The 21,203-nt window shown below is 32.9% G+C and overlaps 13 protein-coding genes across 13 annotated transcripts; 5 read left to right on the top strand and 8 right to left on the bottom strand.

Moving 5' to 3' along the window:
- Positions 1 to 141: 141 nt before the first annotated feature.
- On the bottom strand, positions 142 to 2,316 carry NAEGRDRAFT_80976 (AMP binding domain-containing protein; the record flags this gene model as incomplete). Its single annotated transcript, XM_002673373.1, has 1 exon — positions 142 to 2,316. The coding sequence occupies one exon, from the start codon at positions 2,314 to 2,316 to the stop codon at positions 148 to 150; it is 2,169 nt and encodes a 722-aa protein (XP_002673419.1). The 3' UTR covers positions 142 to 147.
- A 50-nt stretch (positions 2,317 to 2,366) lies between these two features.
- On the bottom strand, positions 2,367 to 4,253 carry NAEGRDRAFT_80977 (polyadenylate binding protein). Its single transcript, XM_002673374.1, has one exon. The coding sequence runs from the start codon at positions 4,199 to 4,201 to the stop codon at positions 2,486 to 2,488; it is 1,716 nt and encodes a 571-aa protein (XP_002673420.1). The 5' UTR covers positions 4,202 to 4,253; the 3' UTR covers positions 2,367 to 2,485.
- Positions 4,254 to 4,654: 401 nt separating this feature from the next.
- NAEGRDRAFT_51685 (uncharacterized protein) lies at positions 4,655 to 5,782 on the top strand (the record flags this gene model as incomplete). Its single annotated transcript, XM_002673303.1, has 1 exon — positions 4,655 to 5,782. The coding sequence occupies one exon, from the start codon at positions 4,655 to 4,657 to the stop codon at positions 5,780 to 5,782; it is 1,128 nt and encodes a 375-aa protein (XP_002673349.1).
- Positions 5,783 to 6,079: 297 nt separating this feature from the next.
- NAEGRDRAFT_71591 (uncharacterized protein) lies at positions 6,080 to 8,352 on the top strand (the record flags this gene model as incomplete). The annotated part of the gene is made up of 2 exons (XM_002673304.1): positions 6,080 to 7,400; positions 7,445 to 8,352. 2 exons carry the CDS (start codon positions 6,080 to 6,082, stop codon positions 8,350 to 8,352), a joined length of 2,229 nt encoding a protein of 742 aa, XP_002673350.1.
- Positions 8,353 to 8,368: 16 nt separating this feature from the next.
- On the bottom strand, positions 8,369 to 10,644 carry NAEGRDRAFT_51687 (rabGTPase-activating protein; the record flags this gene model as incomplete). The annotated part of the gene is made up of 2 exons (XM_002673375.1): positions 8,369 to 9,459; positions 9,582 to 10,644. 2 exons carry the CDS (start codon positions 10,642 to 10,644, stop codon positions 8,369 to 8,371), a joined length of 2,154 nt encoding a protein of 717 aa, XP_002673421.1.
- Positions 10,645 to 10,979: 335 nt separating this feature from the next.
- Positions 10,980 to 12,884, top strand: NAEGRDRAFT_51688 (uncharacterized protein; the record flags this gene model as incomplete). The annotated part of the gene is made up of 1 exon (XM_002673305.1): positions 10,980 to 12,884. One exon carries the CDS (start codon positions 10,980 to 10,982, stop codon positions 12,882 to 12,884), a length of 1,905 nt encoding a protein of 634 aa, XP_002673351.1.
- Positions 12,885 to 13,673: 789 nt separating this feature from the next.
- On the bottom strand, positions 13,674 to 14,144 carry NAEGRDRAFT_71594 (uncharacterized protein; the record flags this gene model as incomplete). The annotated part of the gene is made up of 1 exon (XM_002673376.1): positions 13,674 to 14,144. The coding sequence occupies one exon, from the start codon at positions 14,142 to 14,144 to the stop codon at positions 13,674 to 13,676; it is 471 nt and encodes a 156-aa protein (XP_002673422.1).
- A 445-nt stretch (positions 14,145 to 14,589) lies between these two features.
- On the bottom strand, positions 14,590 to 16,218 carry NAEGRDRAFT_71595 (uncharacterized protein; the record flags this gene model as incomplete). Its single annotated transcript, XM_002673377.1, has 1 exon — positions 14,590 to 16,218. The coding sequence occupies one exon, from the start codon at positions 16,216 to 16,218 to the stop codon at positions 14,590 to 14,592; it is 1,629 nt and encodes a 542-aa protein (XP_002673423.1).
- A 328-nt stretch (positions 16,219 to 16,546) lies between these two features.
- On the bottom strand, positions 16,547 to 16,900 carry NAEGRDRAFT_71596 (uncharacterized protein; the record flags this gene model as incomplete). Its single annotated transcript, XM_002673378.1, has 1 exon — positions 16,547 to 16,900. One exon carries the CDS (start codon positions 16,898 to 16,900, stop codon positions 16,547 to 16,549), a length of 354 nt encoding a protein of 117 aa, XP_002673424.1.
- Positions 16,901 to 17,396: 496 nt separating this feature from the next.
- Positions 17,397 to 17,942, top strand: NAEGRDRAFT_71597 (uncharacterized protein; the record flags this gene model as incomplete). The annotated part of the gene is made up of 1 exon (XM_002673306.1): positions 17,397 to 17,942. The coding sequence occupies one exon, from the start codon at positions 17,397 to 17,399 to the stop codon at positions 17,940 to 17,942; it is 546 nt and encodes a 181-aa protein (XP_002673352.1).
- Positions 17,943 to 18,001: 59 nt separating this feature from the next.
- On the bottom strand, positions 18,002 to 18,366 carry NAEGRDRAFT_82733 (uncharacterized protein). The gene is made up of 2 exons (XM_002673379.1): positions 18,359 to 18,366; positions 18,002 to 18,315 (listed from the first exon to the last, which is right to left on the bottom strand). Exon 2 carries the CDS (start codon positions 18,311 to 18,313, stop codon positions 18,032 to 18,034), a length of 282 nt encoding a protein of 93 aa, XP_002673425.1. The 5' UTR covers positions 18,314 to 18,315; positions 18,359 to 18,366; the 3' UTR covers positions 18,002 to 18,031.
- Positions 18,367 to 18,874: 508 nt separating this feature from the next.
- Positions 18,875 to 19,873, top strand: NAEGRDRAFT_60826 (uncharacterized protein; the record flags this gene model as incomplete). Its single annotated transcript, XM_002673307.1, has 1 exon — positions 18,875 to 19,873. The coding sequence occupies one exon, from the start codon at positions 18,875 to 18,877 to the stop codon at positions 19,871 to 19,873; it is 999 nt and encodes a 332-aa protein (XP_002673353.1).
- NAEGRDRAFT_51690 (uncharacterized protein) lies at positions 19,863 to 21,167 on the bottom strand (the record flags this gene model as incomplete). The annotated part of the gene is made up of 1 exon (XM_002673380.1): positions 19,863 to 21,167. One exon carries the CDS (start codon positions 21,165 to 21,167, stop codon positions 19,863 to 19,865), a length of 1,305 nt encoding a protein of 434 aa, XP_002673426.1.
- Positions 21,168 to 21,203: the final 36 nt, after the last annotated feature.

The raw sequence follows: 21,203 nt of genomic DNA on the forward strand, positions 1-21,203 counted from the left end.
CATCAAATATTGTTGAACAGGTTATTGAATACTTGTACTATAAACAAAGATATGATAATGAAGCTGAGAATAGACCTGAATTTCCAATTGATTTATACAACGCTCTCGATTTGATGACTGCAAGTTATGCTTTGGGGTGTTAATTTCTTATTTCAAGAAGTTTTTATTGATTTCTGTAGCTATTTTAACCATTTCAATCTTTGAGTTATGTCTTCTATCGACAGGAAGTGATTTCTGTTGAACGAATCTAATAGCTATATTTGTAAATAATTTTGGAGCATTTGGAAGAACTTGTTTTCTCCAAAAATCTTCCATATCTGAAATGCTAATACTCTCATTACCAAATGTCTCAAATACAATTGCAATTTCCTTAAATACCAATTCATTATATTTAGATGTGAAATTCTTTTCATTCATCTTAAGTTGTACGCTATCATTTCCACTGATTGGTGAATATCCTACACAAGCACATCTTCTAATATTTGAATACTTGTTGTAAAAGGCGTGTTCAATACAAGGTGGAGCTATCATGTGTTTTCTTTCATTTTCCAATGCAATATGGAACATGTGGCTCAATCTTCCACAATACCAAAGCATTTTGTTCTCGTCCATGTAGCCAATATCTCCTGTTTTGTGGTAAAGAATTCCATTTATCATCTCCTTACTTGTCTTCATTGCATTGTCGTCAAGCTCATATCTTGGACTAATGGCAGATCCACCAACCCAAATTTCACCAATATTGGATGTTGAAACATATTCTTGATTTCTAATCAAAATTGTAATGTTTGGACATTCCTTGCCAACACAATATCCCTTTGTAATACTGTATATTTCGCTATCTGATGTGTAAATATTATCCAACTCATATGTATTAGTCAAACAAATGGGTAACCCCTCAGTAGCTCCATAAGTTGGGAAAATTGCTGGCTCACTTGATTCTTTTGAGGCCCATTTTCTTAATTTTTGATGAAGTGAATAAGGAGCTACAGAACCGCCACATAACAATACCTCCAGCGGTGGAGAGATAGTATTCTCTTCTTTGATTGACCCAGCAGCTTCATTCATTTTCTTGCAATAATCAATTACTTCCATCCATACAATAGGAGAGCAAAATCCCATTCTTGGATAAAATACATTCAAGGCGTTGATGTAGTGCTTGGAGTTAACACTAGCTGGGCTTGCCAAATTAAAAGGTGGAACAATTGCTGTCAATCCCATACAGTTTACACATAAAGTCATTACTGTGTTGTGATTGATTACTCTGTCTTGTCTTCCTTTTATGAGATATGGCCTCATTAATTCGTTAAAGCTATATATTTGATTCTTTAACATTCCGTGAGTAATGTGAACAAGCTTTGGAATACCTGTAGTTCCAGTTGTATTGACAATAACTACAGTTTCGTCATCATCAAATTGGTAGAGATTTTCATCATTTTCCTCTGGTTCAATTTGTAGCTTTTCAACATTAACAATTTTTGTAATTTTCTTCCATTCTGGACGATTCTTGCTCAGTAAATTGAAAGCTCTATCAGAAGGTGTAAATAGCAAAACCTTTTTAGCAATATTGAGGAATTGTCTCTTTTTGAACAAGCTTGCGGCTTGAATCACTAAATAAATAAGTGGTGAAACAATTACAGCGTCAATATTCAATTTAGGAATCCACTCAAGGAAACTATCAATTCCACATTCATTAGGGTTCAATACAAGAATTTCTTGACCAGTTTGAATCAATGAAAATACCAATGGAACAAGTTGAATATCGTTTGGATCAACTAGAATAATGACTCTATTTTTGTTCTTATCCTTCAATTCATTTCCAATAACTCTATTATAAAATCTAATTGATTTTCTAACTTGATGAAAGGTCATTGAATTGTTTGTATCATTAATTTTGTAAAGATAATCAGCTGGATATAAATTGATTTTTCCAAGAGCAAAAAATATCAAAAAAGGTGTAAATAATAATGCCTTTTGATAACCTTCCAAATAATAAAACAGTAAAATGAAAATAGTCCACCCAGTCAAATAATAAATAAATTTGTTAAATTTAACATTAGTTGGATAATGAAGAGCAGGTACTTCTGGATCTTTTTCCGCAACTTGTTCAAATAATTTTCCTAAAACATTATTAGGTTTGATTTTTTGTTTAGATCGATCTCTTGGTGGAGGAAGAGGTGGTTGTTGAGCAATATTTTCTTGATCACTATCAATTGAAATTGTTGATTGTTCATAGCTTGCATCTTCTTCATCGGAAAATTCAATTAAAGCTTCTTTTGTTTTACCAGAGGAAGCAATGCCTTCTCTTGAAATTGGCATTTTTATTTTTAAATTATTTAAATAAAAGATAATCCGAATTATTTAAGAAGAACTAATTGTTGACCACATGAGGCATTTCTACTTTTTATTTGGGTTTTTGATCTTTCTTTTATGGCTTATAGGGTTAAGTTCAAGTATACAACAGTTCCTCAATTATGGATCAAAGAAATTATTGATCGTTTTGACCGTGTTCAACCAAAACTTTGACAGCTTCCTTAATCTTTTGATTGAGAGCATCAGTAGATTCAATCAATGTCAAAATATCAGAAACTTCCATATCCAAGAGCATACCAGTAATCTTTGGTGCATTCTTTGGTTCTCTCAAGTGAACGAGTGGGAAAAGTCTTTCACCCAACAATTGCTTTTGATCTTGTTCGCTAAGCTTAGCCAAGTATTCAGCAGTCAATTGATCGGATGGAGCTTGTGTAGTTTGAGCTTCTTGAGTGTTTGGAGTAGTTTGTTGTGGTTGTTCTCTTGGTTGATTACGAGCATTGTTGTTGTATTTAATACGACCAGCATTCTTGGCAGTATTAGCATTACCACCACGAGCACCTCTTTGTGATGAACCACCACGAGACATACCACCACGGTTTTGGTTGGATTGACGACCACCAGCAACTGGTTGCCAACGTGGCTTAATTTGACTTCCTGGAGGTGGGAAAGCACCTTGAGCAGGAATGAAGAATTGTGGCATCATTTGTGGGATCATTTGTGGTTGTTTTCTAGCATTGTATTGAGCCTCGAGTTGTGAACGACGGAGTTCCTTTGGTTGAGCAAAGTTAACGTAAAGTGGTTTAGATCCAATCATGTGACCAGACATTTCAGTCAAAGCCTTGTTGGCAGCTTCTGGAGTCTTGAAACAGACGAAACCAAATCCTCTACTTTGCTTGTTATCAGACATAACTTTAGCAGATGTAATATCACCAAACTTAGAGAATTCTTGTCTCAATCTTTCATCATCAACAGAATCATCCAAATTTTTAACATAGAGATTCAAACCCTTATATTTGTTAACCTTTTCTTGCTTCAATTTTTGGAAATATTCCTTCAATTTAGCTCTTCTTTCGTTCTTCTTTTGTGCTCTTCCAACAAACAACTTCTTATTTTTGAAATCCTTTTCATTCATCTCATCAATAGCGATAAGTGCTGAAGCGTGATCAGCAAAGTTAATAAAACCGAATTCCTTTGAAGCGCCGTTTTCTCCTCTCATAACGACAGCATTTTGAATTTCTCCAAACTTTGAGAAAACTTCTGAGAGTTCCTTTTCATCAACAGATGCATCAAGGTTCTTAACATAAATATTGGTGAATGAATCTTCATTGCTCAAAATCTTCAAACGTTCGGTCTTCTTTACAAATGGTCCAACGAAAACTTGTTTACCGTTTAACAACATTCCGTTAATTTTAGCAATAGCCTTTTCAGCAGCTTCTTGTGTTTCAAAGTGAACAAAACCATAGCCAGCTGATTCGACGTTATCGCCACCATTATCACCCTTCTTTGTTGCTTGACAAACCTTACAGGACAAAATGTTACCAAAGGCAGAGAATGTATCATAAAGAGCCTTGTTATCAATTGATTTATCCAAGTTCTTGATGAAGATATTTCCAATACCACTTTTACGAATTGATGGATCTCTTTGTGACCACATAATACGGATTGGAATACCCTTTACACTAGCATAATTCAAGGTATCGAGAGCTCTCTCGGCATCTTGTGGATTTTGGAAATTTACATAAGCATATCCAAGAGATTTACGAGTCATAGCATCTCTGCAGATACGGATGGAAATAATTGGACCAACTTCATGGAAAAGGTCAAACAAGAGAGCTTCAGAAATTTCTTCGTGCAAGTCTCCGACGTAAAGAGAAGCAGAACTATAGTTCATTGTGTAAATTTATAAGAGGTTTTAGAGGAAGAAACCGAAGCTGTTTGCGACGAGGTATTTTTTCGAAAGAAAAATCGCAATTATTTAGAGTCAACCTAGTCCTTGCCATTCTTACAACGTTGGCCGCTCTAAAAAATGCCAACCACGTAAAATTTTTTAAGAACAAAAATTATTGGGCTTGATGGAAACGTGTTATGTGACAAGGCAATAAAGGCAAGTGGCAAACACATCAAAATTTACCTTCAAGTCTTTGGTTGAAGTAAGACAAAGGTGTTGTGAGAGTTTAGGTAGCAAAGAATAATTTGCAGAAAAACTGAAGGTCCTCATTAGTAACATTGGACGTAGACAGTATACTACTAGATCGATAGGCCATCTAACAGGAATCCAAATGGAGAACTGATTTTTATTCTTCTCCTCTTCCGATGAGAAAAGTAGTAACATTGAACAAAAAAGATGGGCAATTCCTCATCATCAAAGTCGTCAATATCAACCTCTCTATTTAATGAAGCGGATGAAGAGGAATACGAGGAAGAACATGAGGAAGTAAAAGAAAGACCAAGAAGATGGTTGTTGGATTCTAGTTTTGAAGAAGATAATGCCATCACAGAAAGTGAAATTAAATCGGGTGGAGGAGAGGAAACTTTCCATGCTTTGTTACAGAACGAGGAAATAATATCACGAATCTTGATGATGTATTGTATAGATTTGTTGGATAATCTACTGACCTTGAGATTAGTGAATCGATCTTTTATGAAAATTGTTGATCAATTTAATTTTATTTCATTTCATGTATTTGAAAATGCGTCAATCGAATATGTTGTTGATGATGAAGATGTAAAACAACAACAATTAACATGTAAGCGAATGAGACTTGTTAGGAAAATTCTTGAAAATATAACTAGCAATAAGAGGCAAGATCTACCATGCTTTTTATCAAACATCAGTAATAAGAGAGATTTATTATTTACATTTAATTTAAAGGAACGAGAGAATATTACAAAAATTTCAAATCCTTTTTTACAAATTTCAAAATACTTGAGTACTGGAAAGATGGATCAATATTTTCTAATTCCTTCTATTGAAATTTATTTGGAAATTAATCAATCATCTGTTCCTGTTCACTTTAACATGCTTTTAATATCAGAGGAAACATCAAGTTTTGAAGAATATTTATTTAGATATTCCATTTCAATATCAGAGGAAGATGAATGGGAGACTAAGGTTTTTCCAATGCATAAGAGACAATTCTTTTCGAGTCCAAAGAATAATGCTCATCAAGTTCAACCAATAATTAATCGATCCAATAATAGTATTAATAATACGCAGAAAATCAAAAACAGAGGAAAATACAAGATTGTATTTTCATTTTCCAATAATTTTCAATTACACATTTCAACAATAGATATTCAACATAATTACTCCAAAAGCATAGATATAGTTCCTCTATTATCGGAGGATTATCAGAACAAACAATTGGCAACAATTCAAAATTTGATTAGAGATGTGAAAATTTCATGTTCCTCATCTGATTTGAACATTTGCAAGAGGGTTTCTTTCAAAACAAGTTTTGGCATTTCCTGAGGAATATCAGATTATTACAGGTTAACTTGTCCTATTTTCAATAAAAGCTTTCAAAGTTGTTTGTTCTTATGATAATTTATTAACAGGGTAAATTAAACTCACAGAATATCATTTTAAATTTAGCGCCATTTTTGCTTCCCGCCATTAAAAAATGAAAAATACTCTCGTTACAAGATTTAATAGCTTAACGAACAATGACTTGCCGCTCAGATTTGCTGGTGGATGATGGGAACAATTTCCCTCCCAAGTTGTTTGGCGCCTCTCACCACTATGAAACAATCATTTAATAAAAAACAAATGAACAACACCACGACCACAAACCTGCTGACGACAAGCAACACTCCTGCTACAGCAAATAGAAGTGAAGGAGTACAACAAATGAATACTTGTGGCCGAAGCAATACATCATCAACAATGCCAAGCAATATTCAACATGAATATACTATTGCTTCATCTCAAGTGCCAAATAATTATTCACGGGAATATACTTTTCTGAAAAACAATTCTAGGAGCAACTCTTCTGCACAGGAAATTAGTTCTTCTATTCAAGGACCATTCTCTGAAACAATGTCAATTAAAACTGAGAAGATAGCAGCTGGGATATCAGAAAGAGCAAATGTTTCTCCATTTTCTGAAAGTAAGCCAATAATTGCTTCTTCATGTATTGAAACATTTACAAATCCATACCATACTCCTTTACTGGGTACGCAATCAATGATCGAGCCTTGTGTACCAATAAGAAAGCTTCCAAACCTTACCATAAATGTAAACAATAATAGTAGCACTGCTGTCCTTGCATCAGCTGGTTCACATTCTGCTAAACCAAATCAAACTTCACCTCCTCCACCTTCCAATTTTCCAACAATTCCATTACTTCCAGCCAATTTCACAACAACTACCACTTTAAGTAGTGGTACTTGCACATCAGTGCTTGGCAACTGTGGACCAATTCCATTTTCCTTTTCAAAGCCAACTAGTTCATTTGCAGAATTAGGAGAAATCATTTCTCAAGGTAACTTTGGAATACCTAATTCCTCAACCTATTGTAATGATACCATTAGTTGCAATTCTACTACTAGCTCTACTTTTGAAGAACCTAAGAAAGTCAAGAATAGAAAAGAAAAATCACTCACCATGATTTGCAGCAAGTTTATCCAATACTATGAAGAAAAGGCTAATAGCCCAACAACTAGCGCTCAATCAAAGGGTGACATTAAGATTGAAGAAGCTGTTAACACACTAGGTATTGAAAAGAGAAGAATTTATGATATTTTAAATGTCCTCGAAAGTATTTCTATTGTAACAAAAGTTGGTGTTTCATGCTATAAATTCAATGGAACAAAGTGCCTCAACGCTACTCTTGAACAAATGAAAAACAGTGCTTTCGTAGATCCACTCCTTTTTGAAGGTATTCAATCACTCCCAAAAAATCCACAAAACGAACCAATTATTAAGAGTTTATCAAAGTTTAAACAATCATCTATGACTCATACTTCAAGATCGAACACATTGACATCATTGAGCAGGCTCTTGATTATGTGTTTCTTGGCAACTGAAGTTAAAGAAATTACACAAGATCAACTTTTGGCCATTGTGCTAAAAGATTCTACCGAAAAGAGTAAGTTGTCAAAGAAATTTTATTCTAATTATGATAATTAATAGCGAGAACAAGAAGATTAAATGATATTGTAAACATTTTATCTGCCATTCACTTACTTGAAAAGAAAACTGAAAAGAGTGTTAATGTTTTCAAGTGGCTTGGTGGATCTTACGCAAATGAAAACAAACCAGTCAGTTCTATCATATCTCCTTCTAAAATGCCTCTGAAAAAGAGAAAGAGAGTTAAGGCTGGATCACAAGGATCAGATAACGAAACATCTCCATTAACCATTGAAGGTGGTCCTTCTTTTTCTATTGTTGATATACCACAACCTGAAAATTCAAAGAACGAAATTTCTGAAATTAGTCCAGTGCCAATCTCTACAGTTTCTCCATCATTTTTCCAAAGCAGTACAACCACTTGTAAAACTCCAACATCTAGTGGTAGCAACAGCAGTGGTGGTCTTCATTTTCAATTCAGATCGCCACCAAGTAAGAAGAATAAGACCATTCCACTTTCTTCATTCACAACTGTTTTGGGAGGCGCACCAAAGATTTCTCCAAAGAACTTGAATGAAATCTTCAAGTCAAGCGAGCAACCAATTACGAATAATTCAAATATTCCTGTCCAAAGCCCAACCATTCCAAATGCTGGTATTACCACAACATTTGGTAAATTGGGCTCTGGAAGCATTTTTTCACAAACTTCTGGTCAAGTTTCACCTCGAGTAATGCCTTCAGCTATTAAGGCAACCATTTTCAACGAAAATAATAAGGAAAATGTCTGTAAGCCAACAGTTTCTCAAACTACAAAGAAACCATTATCACCTAACGACAATGCACAACAAGGTAAAATCACTTTCAAGATTCGTGGTACCAATGAAACAACTTTAGCTCCAAGACAACCACTTGGTCTTAAAACAGACAATGGCGTTAATAATCAACAAAATATTAAATCTCCAAGACCTTAAATTTTCTAAAATAGTTTTATTTATTCAACAGCTTCATTAATCGTTCAGAATCTACTACAGATGCATCTTTTTCAAGTTTCTTTTTACAAGTAAGGTAGGCACGTTCAGCTTGTGCAACAATATTGTTCAGCTCTATGGCTCCAGAAAGATCAATGCATGCCTTCAAAATATCATCAAATCTATACTTTTGTGTGACAACCTCGTTTCTAATTTTTTGTAACATGGCGTAACAGATGAAAAGATGGAAGTGGTTTCCATATATTCCAGTCCATAACTTTTCCCACATATTTTTGCATGATTCAAAATCAAACTCTCTTTTCAACTCCACTAACACCCATCTGAAACAGAAATACAAGTTAAGTGCATCAACAGATTGTAAGTGACGGTAGAATTCAGGATCAAGTAATTTGATCAAAGAAACCAATGACACTAATTGATCTTCCATTCCTTGAGAATTCATCTCAAAGTTACTTTGTCTAGTTTCCATTATACAAGCAAAACACCAGAATGATTCTACTTCATCTTTCATAATTTCTAACATAATACTGGCATAATCTCCCATTCCTTGTACATAACTCAAATCAAAATTGTAGAAAGTGTATGTCAACAGGATGTCATGTAACATAACCAACCATTCACTATCATCACTAGCATACATTGGATGAGTTCTGTCTGTTCTAATAACATCCTTTTCTATTCTGCTCTTTCTGTCTCTATAAAGAGCAAATCTAGATTCTTGAATGGTAGAAATTGTTGTCCATTGAGATTTATAACCATAGTATTCCTTTCTCTTTTCCTCGAGCAGAACTTCTCTTTCACTATAGGTCGAGTTATGAGGATAAAATCCTAACAAGAATTTCCAAACTTCCTTTCTTATACTATTTTCAACTCCTCCATAGTAAATTTTTTCCTTAAGAGCTTGGAAATCCTTAATTCTACCTTCCTCATCAAAGTATGTCTTCCAAGATTCAGCAGTGATTGGAGTATCCATTCTTGGAGTCCAACCAATATCTTCTGGTGATTCAATTTTAGGCTTTTGTTGTTGTACATCTATAACTTTGACTGGTTCAATATCGTTGAAATAATCATCTACTTCCTTGTTTTCCTCTGGCAAATAATTATCATATATTGATTCCTTAAGAGATTCTCTTATTATAGGTGGTGGAACTTTCTTCTTGTCCTCTAATTAACGATTAAGATCAAATGATATAATTTAACAAAAAACATACCTTCCATCTTTTGCCTTACTTTGAGTAAACTCATAGCAAGATTTTCCGAGCCTCCAACTTTGTTATCTACTGAAAGTTCATCTGATTGATTGAATAGTGCACTTGTTAAATCTCTAGCTCCTTTTGTAATTTTACTTCCCCACTCCAAGATTTGCCAGTATCCATCCTTCTCCTTATACATATCATCAAAATAGTCATCAAAATTAAATTGGTTGATGGTTTTTGATGCTTCTGATGACTCTGCAGAAATGTAGTAAATATTCTGATCTTTACTACTCTTTTTCAATGTCACTTGTCTATTAAATTCTGAAATGAAATCTACCAATCCACCATCATGGAAAAACAATGGAGGATAAGTTGTTTCATCTCTCATTGTGATTAAAAGAAAATGATATCCTAATTTTGGAGTTTGTTTTTTGAAATGAGAAATATCTACTGTTCTCACAACCAATGCGTATGCTGATTCATTTCTTTGAACAAATGGGCTATTATTTTGACTTATATCTACAATACTTCCTTGTGATGGACTACTTGCTAAATTTGAGTTTGGAACTCTATGAGAATATCTATCAGGTGTTACAATTTCTCCATTAGATCTTTCATGTAAAACTAAATCGCTATTAAAAGTACAAAGTGTTGAATATGGACACCAAACTACATAATAACAAGATCTTAAAACTGGTTGTACATTAGATGTTTCAACAATAAGAGATTTAGCTGTCATTACACTTCTACCAGTATTTTCTGTAGTTTTTTCAGTCAAATCCCTCACTAAAAACATAGCACCAGGAATTTGGTCAACAATATCCGAACCTTTTTGATTTGTTGTTTGAATAGAAGTGTGGATATAGATATCATCCTTTCTCACTACAATTGAATACTTTGAAGATGCTAAATTTTGAGAAGAAAGCAATTCCCTAATATTGGGAGTATCTCCTCTCACATAGAATGAACTTCCGAATGTTGAATCTGAATTAAAAACTACTTGTGGTGATCCTTCTTCACTTTCATCATCTGATGATTCATGATGATAAATCAAAACACTATTATTTAAATCATCCATTCTAAATATAATATACAATTACAATCAATATACAACTCCAATTATTCTTCTAAAGTTAGCCTTTATAATCGGAAGAGTTTCTATTCGTTGAAATTTGGAGTAACTTTTAGCAACAACACACGTGATGATGATTGTTGTTCGTTATTTTTTTTTAGTATTAAGTGATGAGCTGTTTTTATATTGTGTTACCGCGAAGAACAATTGAAACACGTTTGATTGAGAGAGAGATGAAGATTTATTAATAACTTTCTAATTGAAGATTTGTTAATATTTCAAAGATCAATGAATAATTTTACTCTTTTACAAATGGTTTGAGTTTTTGGTTGACAAAAAAAATGGGCAAACGAAAACATTCAAAAATTGCTAAAGAAAATCATCAAGTTGATAATGATGACCAAATAGAAGAAGAGAAAATAGTGGTTTTACCTCCTAAGGTATCAACAAAAAAGAAGAAGAAAAAGAAGAGAAAGAAAACTTCTCATGCATCTATCTCTTCATCATCAGTCTCGACAATTAATTCTGGTAATTCTATTGGATCGGAAATGATTAAAAAATGGAATCAAATTATTAGTTTGCAAGATACACTTCAATTAATATTGGGTTTCATTCCCGATTATTTATTGGAAAGAACGATGAGATTTGTGAATAGGGATTTTTATTTGGCTTCTTCTGTGGTTTTTAGAGAATTGAAAACTTGTTTGAAACTTTCTAAATTTAATGGTGACGAGAAAATATTGGAGAGTTGGAAAAAGTTTAAAAATCTGAAGAGTATTGACTTGGAATTTAAATTAGGGCATGAGGAGTTTAATGCTTCTGGTATGACAGATTTTGGAATTGAAACATGTATAATTAACTTTACAAATTCAGTATTTTCAAAGCCTCTTGTGGGAACTAAATGGGCTGATACTTTGAGATACTTAGATATTTGTATCCAGCATCAACAGTTTTGTCTATTATTTGAGTTGAGTTTACATACCTTAATAGTAGAACTCCAAGAAGATAGTGAAATAGATCTAAAGATAGGAAAAGAAGAAAAACCTCTATTCAACAGTTTGACATATTTTAATTATTCTTTATCAACATTCAATAATATGGAGGAATTCATCAATAGACTTGTTAACCTTACAACGTTAAGGAGTGATGATGAAATGAATATTGAGTTACTGAAACTACCAAAAATTAAGATGTATGACTGCGCACAGTTTGAACTAGAAGGAATACCAAAGGCATTCCCAAGGTTGGAACACCTCAAATCTTCCTCCTTTCTTTCAACAGCAGATATATTACAAGCACTAACTCTAAAAACCTTAAAAACTTTATCACTTAACGTAAACACAAGTTCATTTGATTTACTATCAGACGCAATTTTTAGCCTACCACTCCTAGAAAAACTATCATTGTTTATCAACTTTAGTAGCTCAGAAAATAATGATGTCATTGCATCAAAGCCATTACCTTATTTGAAAAAGGTCAAATTGGTTCTTATTGATTATGATGATGAAATACCTCCAGTATCTATTAGTCATTTCAATCAATGTGAAAATATTGAGAAAATTAGTTTTTTAGATGAAGCGCGACAAATATCAGTAGATCTTAATGATTTTTCTCCTTTTTCCAAGCTGAAAAGTATTCTAATAACGTGTAAATCTGTTTCTAATTGGAAAAATCCTGTATCTACATTAGAAATTTTGTCCATTACTACAGAAAAAGCAAGTAATATAACCCTGATAGGACTCGATAAATTGAGAGAGATAGATTTTGTGTCAGAAAATACGAGTAGTTTAGTTAAATACTTTAATCATCATGCACCTTGTGATGGCCTTAAAAAATTGAACATTTCTGGAAAAGACATTTTGAAATACCCATTCCCATCAAATCTGGAAAGTCTCACCATTAGTAATTTGGAACTCAAAGAAACTGATGATAATTTTACCAACATTTTAAAGAAACAAACTAATCTTAGAAAAATAGTAATTGAAGAATCCAAACTTGACCTTCTCTCAATACTAGAAACATTAACATGCCTCATTCATCAAGTTACGAAAATATCCATTGCTGGTAAATCATCCCCAACCCATTCAGAATCCAAATACATCACCAATCTACTCAGAGTCCTCTCCATTTTCGATTCAAAGAGAATAATATTGGAATTAACTGAATTCAGTTTAACATTCTCTCATCAAGGAACAAGATATCTCCGTTCTCAAATCAAGTCTCGTTTATTTGAATATTGGAAGTGAGGATCAATTAAATGGAACTCAATTCTGTAATTCAATAACAAAGAATATTTGTGACAAATTTTGTGATCTATTCAGAAAGGACATTCAAAATACATCAGTTAGAAAGGCATTCAAAGCATTCAAACCTCACTTGAATGTAATTTATAGAGATGTTATTCTTTCAATAGGTAAACAATTGATTTATGATTGTACATGTTGTGATGCAAAGGTTGGATGGTTACACATATTTAACATTAAAAATTGCCCCAATATCTTTACTCCAATAGAGGTTCAAATAGTGGAACAGAAACCAACCAAGAAAAATTCCAAGAGGTAAGTGCATACTAAAAATTAGAGATCTAATACTAGATAGTAAGAATACAGTACAAAATATTGAAATGGCAAACACCTTTACCAAAGAACTTTCCCATTTTCAATGGATAATTGAATTAGAGAATGATCAACCACAAGTAGTTATTCTAGTCAATGATTTTCTAAATGCCTTTGTAAAAATTTGTAAAATATTCCCAGAAATACCCAACTTTACCAAAGTACGAGCCAAAACAGCTCCATCAAACACTTTTCAAGAGTGTTACATAATGAAATTTAACAATACTTTTGCCTGTCTACCAATAACAATAGATGCAGGAAATATTGATATAGAATCAGATATCCAATCAATTGTAAATATTCACTTGGAACGAATTGATAAATTTTTGGAAACTATACAAACAGAACTATCCCCACAAATAACCAATATTAAACTATAGATCTGTCATGATAAGAAGATCAGTAATGATATATATAGTTTTACATCTTTGAATCAAAAGGTCCATTATGAATTCTAAGTCCAGTCTTTAGACAATTCAAATAATATCCATAAAATAAATCTTTACAGTTTTCATGTGTAAGCATGACATTTGCTGGATTAAACTCTTTAGCTCCCAAATTCATTAATTTGAAACATTTTTCATACAATTTATAATGTAAATTGCATTTTCTAGTATTTGAAGCTGTTGCTGCTGCAAGATAATGCCTCCTATAAATACAATCACCATAATCCTTTGATATCTTTAAACAATCTTTATCATAATTAATTTCTTGATTATTCTGAAAACAATTTTTTAATTCATTATGTTCTAGAGAACAAACTAATCCACTAAATTTAAATGCAAATGTATCCAATGTATCAAGTTGAACTCTGTAGAGTATTTCTCTCGGAATTTGTTTTTCATCTACTGGTCCAGCAGAGAATAATTCTCCCGATTCATAGTTGGGCATTTTTTTATTTGGTTTTTTAATTATTTGTTTTATTACTTTATTTTCACAACAAGTGAAAGTACTATAATATAATTCATTGAAAAAGTTACTGTATTGCATTCATAACATTGATAATTGTAAGAGTATTTAATTATTCAATTATTCGGCTATAATTGAATTTTTATTTTTTTCATCAAGAAGGAAAAAAATGGCTTTGTCCACTGTTCACGGAAAAGATTTAAAGATTTTAGGCGCCATCGTATTCGCTAGGTAAGTTGATGATGATGTTTAGTAGTGGAGATTAATTGATGATGATTATAGAGTGTTGGTTAAAGCATACAGGGAATACACTAGACCAGATTATGCTGAAGTCACAAAGGCTGCCATTGGAAACGCACCAGCAAGCAATTAAATTTTCGGATGTTTGATAGTTTTAAAGTGATTGTACAATTTAAAATATATATATTTAAATAATAGGATTTTCTTTTAGAAATTTTCTGATAGAATCATATTCTCCTTTCGGGTGGGGTAAAACATCATCAAACTGATCAAAACTTAGGGTATATATAGTTCTTGGACCAGTTTGTTCAAGTGTTATTTCCTTCTCCCAATCTTCTTTTACATACAAATCCATAATTGATGGTCTTTGTTTTATCTCCTTCAAATGCTTCTTGCTAACTTGCTTTTTCAATTTCGTTTCAACAATATCATAATTCTTTTCGGCAACATCTTGTTTTTCTACTATATTTCCAAACATTGATTCACCAGGTGTATAGTTGAGTACCTTCTCTGCATCATTCTTGTTGAATAGACTGTTCTCTTTCAGTACTTGTCTAGCAGTTTGTTCATTAAATTCTTCGGATTGTTTTTGATGAAGTTTATACTCAATTCTTCTCGATGAATTGGGTATTATTGCTGGTGTATGTTGTGGAATGTCATACTCTGGTTCTGTATTCTGGGTTGGTTCAGTTTCAGCATCAGAGAAATGGTTGACTATCTTTACCTGATTAGAGGATGATGATTTCTTCAGTGAGCTAGGTTTTGGCTTCTTTGGCACTAGAACCTCAATTTGAAGATTGGAACCTGAGTTGACTCTTGTTGTTTCTGGTTTGATACGTTTTCTGAGTGGCTTACTAGCGTTAACTGGGGATTGAGATGCAATGACATCATCAATGATAACAGGCTTGGGGATTTCTTTCTCTCTTCGTATGACTGGCTTTGGAAGACTCTCAGTTATCTGTGGAGTTTGAATAAGCTCTTCATCTAGGGAAGGAGATTGTTTGTTAAATTCTGGAAGGGAATGAGTTTTGAGAATGGGAGATGATTGTTTGGGCGGGGATTTCGTTTTTCTAATTTTGATAACCTGTGGCTCAGGAGTTAACATGTCTCTGTTTCTATCAATATCATTAAGGTCAATACGATCGTCTTGAGGTTTGTTTGGAGTAAATTCTTGGCTCCATAGCATTTGGTCCATCGTTTGTGGTATTGTGGGATCCATATTGTCAGTAGATGGACTTTTAGTTGGCTTTGGTACATTTCTAATCTCCCTTGGTAACGATATTGAGGATAAACTACTCATTACTGAGGTAACATCAGACAGCAGATCTTCATCAGATGAATAATCGATAGTGTTAGGTTGTTGTTCTTCTTCTGTTAGCTCCTGTGCATGATCCTTCTCTTCGTGAGGGGAATAATATGACTGCATTTGTTTTGGAACACTTTGTGGCCTAGGAGTTTCCAATGAAAAGCTCATGTTTTGATAAGACTCTTCTGGTTGCTCTGGTTGTTCGAGAGGGTATTCATCATAGTGATTTTCTTGTTGGTCTTTCTTGATAATTTGACTTATTATTTCATCAATCAGCCAAACATGACCCCTTCCATCCTTATCACAAGCTACCAAATGAGATCCTGGAAGTGGAATGGAGCTTTTTACATTAATACGATTGTCTTTCTTCATGCTAAATACTGTACAAAATAAAATAGGAGTTTCAAAACTATACTCCATTACCAAGAGTTGACCAATATAGAATTGCATTGAATTTGAAATAATCCTGTTATTCTTATCCCTGAATGAAACGGAAAACACGTTTACCATATCATTATTCATGAAAAAGCAAGTTACTGAATTCACAGTTATATTCTTTTAAAAGTCAATAAGTGAAATGAGAGTTTACATACAGGTTGATCTGAAATAATATAGTATGCTATTTGTAAATTTAGTACTGTCTTTGAGTAAACGTCTTCAGACTCCTCATACAGATAAACTGTTCCTAGTTGATTACAAGCAATTAAAGATGACGAAGGCAAGAAGTCCCTCATTAGAGATAATGGACTCGATTCTAAAATGATTTGTTGAAGTAATTGTTGGTTTTCTATGTCGTGTCTGATTTACAATTAGATGAAAATTATTCCTTAATTAAAACCTACATTAATAAAATTCCATCTTGTCCACCTCCACTCACTATAAATGGGTTCTTTGAGTAGCCACTTGTTGGTATTACAATGGCCACTTTTTGAAGAAATTGTTTTTTGTGTACACCTTTCAAAGACCAGGCCAATTCAAAAGACTCGTCTTGATTCATTTCAACACTCTCCTCTCTATGAATCCATACTTTTAAATCTCCATTAATTGATCCAGTTACTAAATAATTATTCTCCATGTCAAAACAAGTGATTTGATCTTGATGTTGAGCACATCCAAATACATGGGTCGATCTGGCAAATAAACTATCATTCTCATAATATGTTTTTCCAAAGTGTACCACAGAGTAGAACATTTTGTTTGAATTTTGCTGTAAAAAGCAAATTTTGTATGCTGGACATCCATGATAGCATGGAGGCTCATCTTCCTCATTCTCAAATAAAATCCTTGATTTATAAGTCCTAGGTGTTGATAATTGATTATTAGAAATGAATTTGAACTGTTTCCATGGTGTATTCAGAGGAATGATATCACCTTCTGATTCTACAAACAATTTGTAAATTGCATATTCATTTTGTTGTATGTTGAAAAGTCTAATTATTAGACAAGGTCACTCTCTACAACTGCAAACAAATACTCACTTTAAATAACCCTTATTATCCGATATACCAATAACTTCATCTTCAGTATGAAGAGATGGTACTTGATAGATTGTTGTAGTATAATCCTTAGTTGATGCATCCTCTGCATACCGATCCAGATAAAAATCCTCATCAATCCTTGCCAATCTAAAGCCAACCTGTTGTTCACTGCTTGTTTTCTGCATTTTTTCTTTTTTTAAACTTAAAAATATGAGCACAACATTATCTGCTTCGGAACTGAATCAAAAGAATGAAACATTAATATTGAATATAATAATAGTAATATTGATTGCTAAAATTTTGAATATTATTTGGAAAAAGCTTATTCATGATAGATTAATTAATGGAACGGCTCGGAAATTGGAAAGGGAAATTGCTCTCCTTCAAAAGAGTAGCATTGCTCTTAACACACCTTCAAAGTTTGTAGAATATTCCAAGACTCAAAGAAGATGGAAAAAGAGAGAAAAGTTATTATCGGAAATTAAGAATACGTCATCTTATCGAGTTAAGATTGTTATTTCCTATGTCATACAATATGCACTTTCTCTAGGAGCACCTATTTGTTGCACTTTGTTGTGGTATGGGGAGAAGATTTCCACACTGGCCAGACCAGACTTTTGTTGTTTATCCAGAGGAGAATCATTGTGTTTGCCACAATTAATTTGTAGTGAGAGTGGATTTCAAATTGTTACTACATCATTTGTAATACTCACAATGAAGAGTTTGGATTATCTCAGTTCCATTCTGTTCAAATAAATTCATGATTTAAAATGCTATCACTGTTTGCAACATCATTGGATTCAAGGAATTGATTTAAATAATTTTTGGAGTTTTATTCAACAAATTTAGTTTTGCTTGTTGTTAACGGCAGCCTTTGGGGTGCTTCCGACCTTCCATCCGTTTCTTTCTCTTCTCAAAGCGAGCTTCAAATAACGACATCTACCAGTACCAGTGGTGTTTCTTCTAATAGCCTTATAAGCCCATTGGTACTTTCTGATCTTTGGTGATGGGAATCCGCAAGAAGCACAAGTCTTCTTTTGAATATGGTAAGATCTTCTATCACATCTTGGACACATACCGTGTGTCTTGGTGTGTCTCAAACCGAATGATTGGGTACCCTTGGTCATTTCTAATTTATTGATGAATAATGCAACTACGAGGGCAATACTTACTTTTCTAGTGACGTTTTTTTTTTCAACAAATTTTCAGGTTGATAGAAATTTTGGGTTGGTATTCTTTACAATGAAACTTTTTTGCTGGTAAAATGTAACTGGAAAAAATGTTGATGCTTTGCTAGCGTTAGTGCACGGAGTATCAATCATCAATTATTCATACTCATATTAGTACATAGATGATTATTATATAGAGATTGAATCATCATTATTGAACAAAATATATTAAATAAATATAATTTTTCTCATCAAACTTATAATATTCGGAAGATGGTAATCTAGGAAGACCATCACTGAACAGAATTTATTCTCAAGACTTGGTAATGAACATTATCATTGAAGAAGAAGTAATTGATAATTTAATAATAAAACAATTAAAAAATGAGTCATCTCGATCAAAGGAAGAGGAAATACAATGATGATGAGGACGATAATTCTCCATCCACAGACACACAACTCATGATCAGAGCAGACAGTCATGAACAAGATGAAAAGAGGAGAAAATTAACATCTTTAATGGAATTACCTCCACGTTCGTCATCGCTTTCAGCACCAATTTTAAAACTTGATGGACACAAATCCGAAGTATTTACTTGTAAATTTTCGAATAGTGGAAATTTTCTTGCTACAGGTTCAGCAGATAAATCAGTTTTATTGTGGGATGTTTTCGGAGAGAGTGCCAAGAGTGAAGATGATGACTTATCATCAACCACTGTGAATTATGGTAGCTTATTGGGACATAAGAATGCTGTATTGGATTTGGATTGGTTTACATCAGAGGATCGTATTTGTACAGCTTCAGCTGATAATACTGTCATCTTGTGGGATATTATCAAATGTCTTAAAGTGAGACAATTTAAACAACATTCATCAATTGTAAATTCTTGTTCAACATCAAAATATTCAAAACAATCGGATCTATTTGTATCAGCAGGTGATGATAGAGCCATCAATATTTATGACCAAAGAGAAAGAAAATGTATAAAAACAATCAAGAGCAAATATCCAGTCTTCTCGGCATGCTTTTCAGAAAATAATGATAGATTATTCACATGTGGAATTGATAGTGTCATTACTACATGGGATTTGAAAACTGATAAATTCATTTACAACCTAGGCAGTGGGCACACTGATTCAATTACAGATATCAAGCTTTCACCTGATGGTAATTTCCTCCTAAGTAATTCTATGGATGGCACATGTCGTGTTTGGGATTGTAGACATTATGCCGAATCTGCCAATAGATGTGTAAAATTATTTAATGGAGCTAAACATTCAATGGATAAGAATCTAGTTCGTGTTGCATGGTATAAGGATAGCTCATTGATTTCAACAGGTGCCGAAAATGATGTCATGATTTGGAATACCACTACAAGAAAGATTGAATATCAATTACCTGGACATCATGGTTCTGTAAATTGTGTTCATTTCCATCCTCAACAACCAATTATTGCCTCAGCTTCAAGTGACAAGACTGTTTATTTGGGTGAAATTGATTCAAAATCTATTTATTAAATAATAATTTTTCAATTTTGGCCAATCTTGCTTCTAAAACAGCTTTATCCTTATACAGATAAAGTTCATTAAAATCTTCAGCCTTCTTCTTTACCAGAGTTGACTTCTTGGGTGTTGCCTGTTGTAATTTGTTGCTGACATTGTTCACAATTTCACTTTCAGCAAGACTTTGACTCTTTTTCAACAATATTTGTTCCTCTCTTTTCACATTTTCCTTAAAGGTCTCTCTTGGAACCATCATAATATTATTGACAATAAAATCAACCATTACATCCATCTTTAAAAAGTTTTCACTATTAATCCATTCATAATTTGTTTCATCTTTTCTGAACCATGTATTTTGATGTTTGGAATATCTTCTGGTGGAAACTTTGAATTCTCTCAAAAATCTCAAGAAGGATTTCTTTAAAGCTGATTTGAAAAAGTGATCCCTCCTATCAACAGTTTTCATATAATTAATGAAATCATAAGCTTCCTTATAACCAATTGATCTGAATGGAACTGTATGATCTAGTAATATTCCTCGATCCATTAAACTGTATACTTCTTCTAAAAGTCCAGCTTCCACTAAATTTTCACATCTCCTTTCCAAACTTGCATAGAGTTTATATCTGTCTAAATAGAGAACAATTCCACGAACATCTAAATTATTTTCAGATACTTTATCCATAAATCCATTCTTATACTTGAATTCTTTCATTGTTTTTCCAGATTCAGTCACAATAGTATAAGCTCTATTCAATCTATATAAATCATTTCTGTGAATTTTTGATGCATATTCTGGATCTTTTTCTTGTAAAACTTTATATCTTCTATCCCATTCATCAGTTGAAACTCGTGTTAAATCATCCATTTTTTGAACAGAAAGAGTAGTTGGTTGTGGAATTTCCAAATTAGTTCCATCAATGAATGTATTCAAGTAAAAAGCACTTCCTCCAACGAGTATTGGCAATTTTCCTCTCGCCAGAATTTCCAAACACTTTTCATGAGCATCAACATAAAATTGTTGAACTGTATATTGATGAGTTTTATCGTGTGCACATTTTTCCAATGAAACATTATTAACTAAATGATGAGAAATTCCTTGCATTTCCTCTTCTTTAATTTTGTTACTTCCGATAGAACATTCCTTATACATTTGAACAGAATCTACATTAATAATTTCTCCATTCAATCTTTTAGCAATTTCAATAGAAATTGGTGTTTTACCTGTACCTGTTGCTCCTGTTATTATAAAAACTTGATTTTTCAATTCTTTTGCAATATTATTAGTATGATTATTGTTACTATCCATTGTTGTTGTATTATTAATAGTTGTTGTTGTTGATGA

This window comes from Naegleria gruberi (assembly GCF_000004985.1).
Source record: "Naegleria gruberi genomic scaffold NAEGRscaffold_47, whole genome shotgun sequence".
Taxonomy (NCBI): Eukaryota; Heterolobosea; class Eutetramitea; order Acrasida; family Naegleriidae; genus Naegleria; species Naegleria gruberi.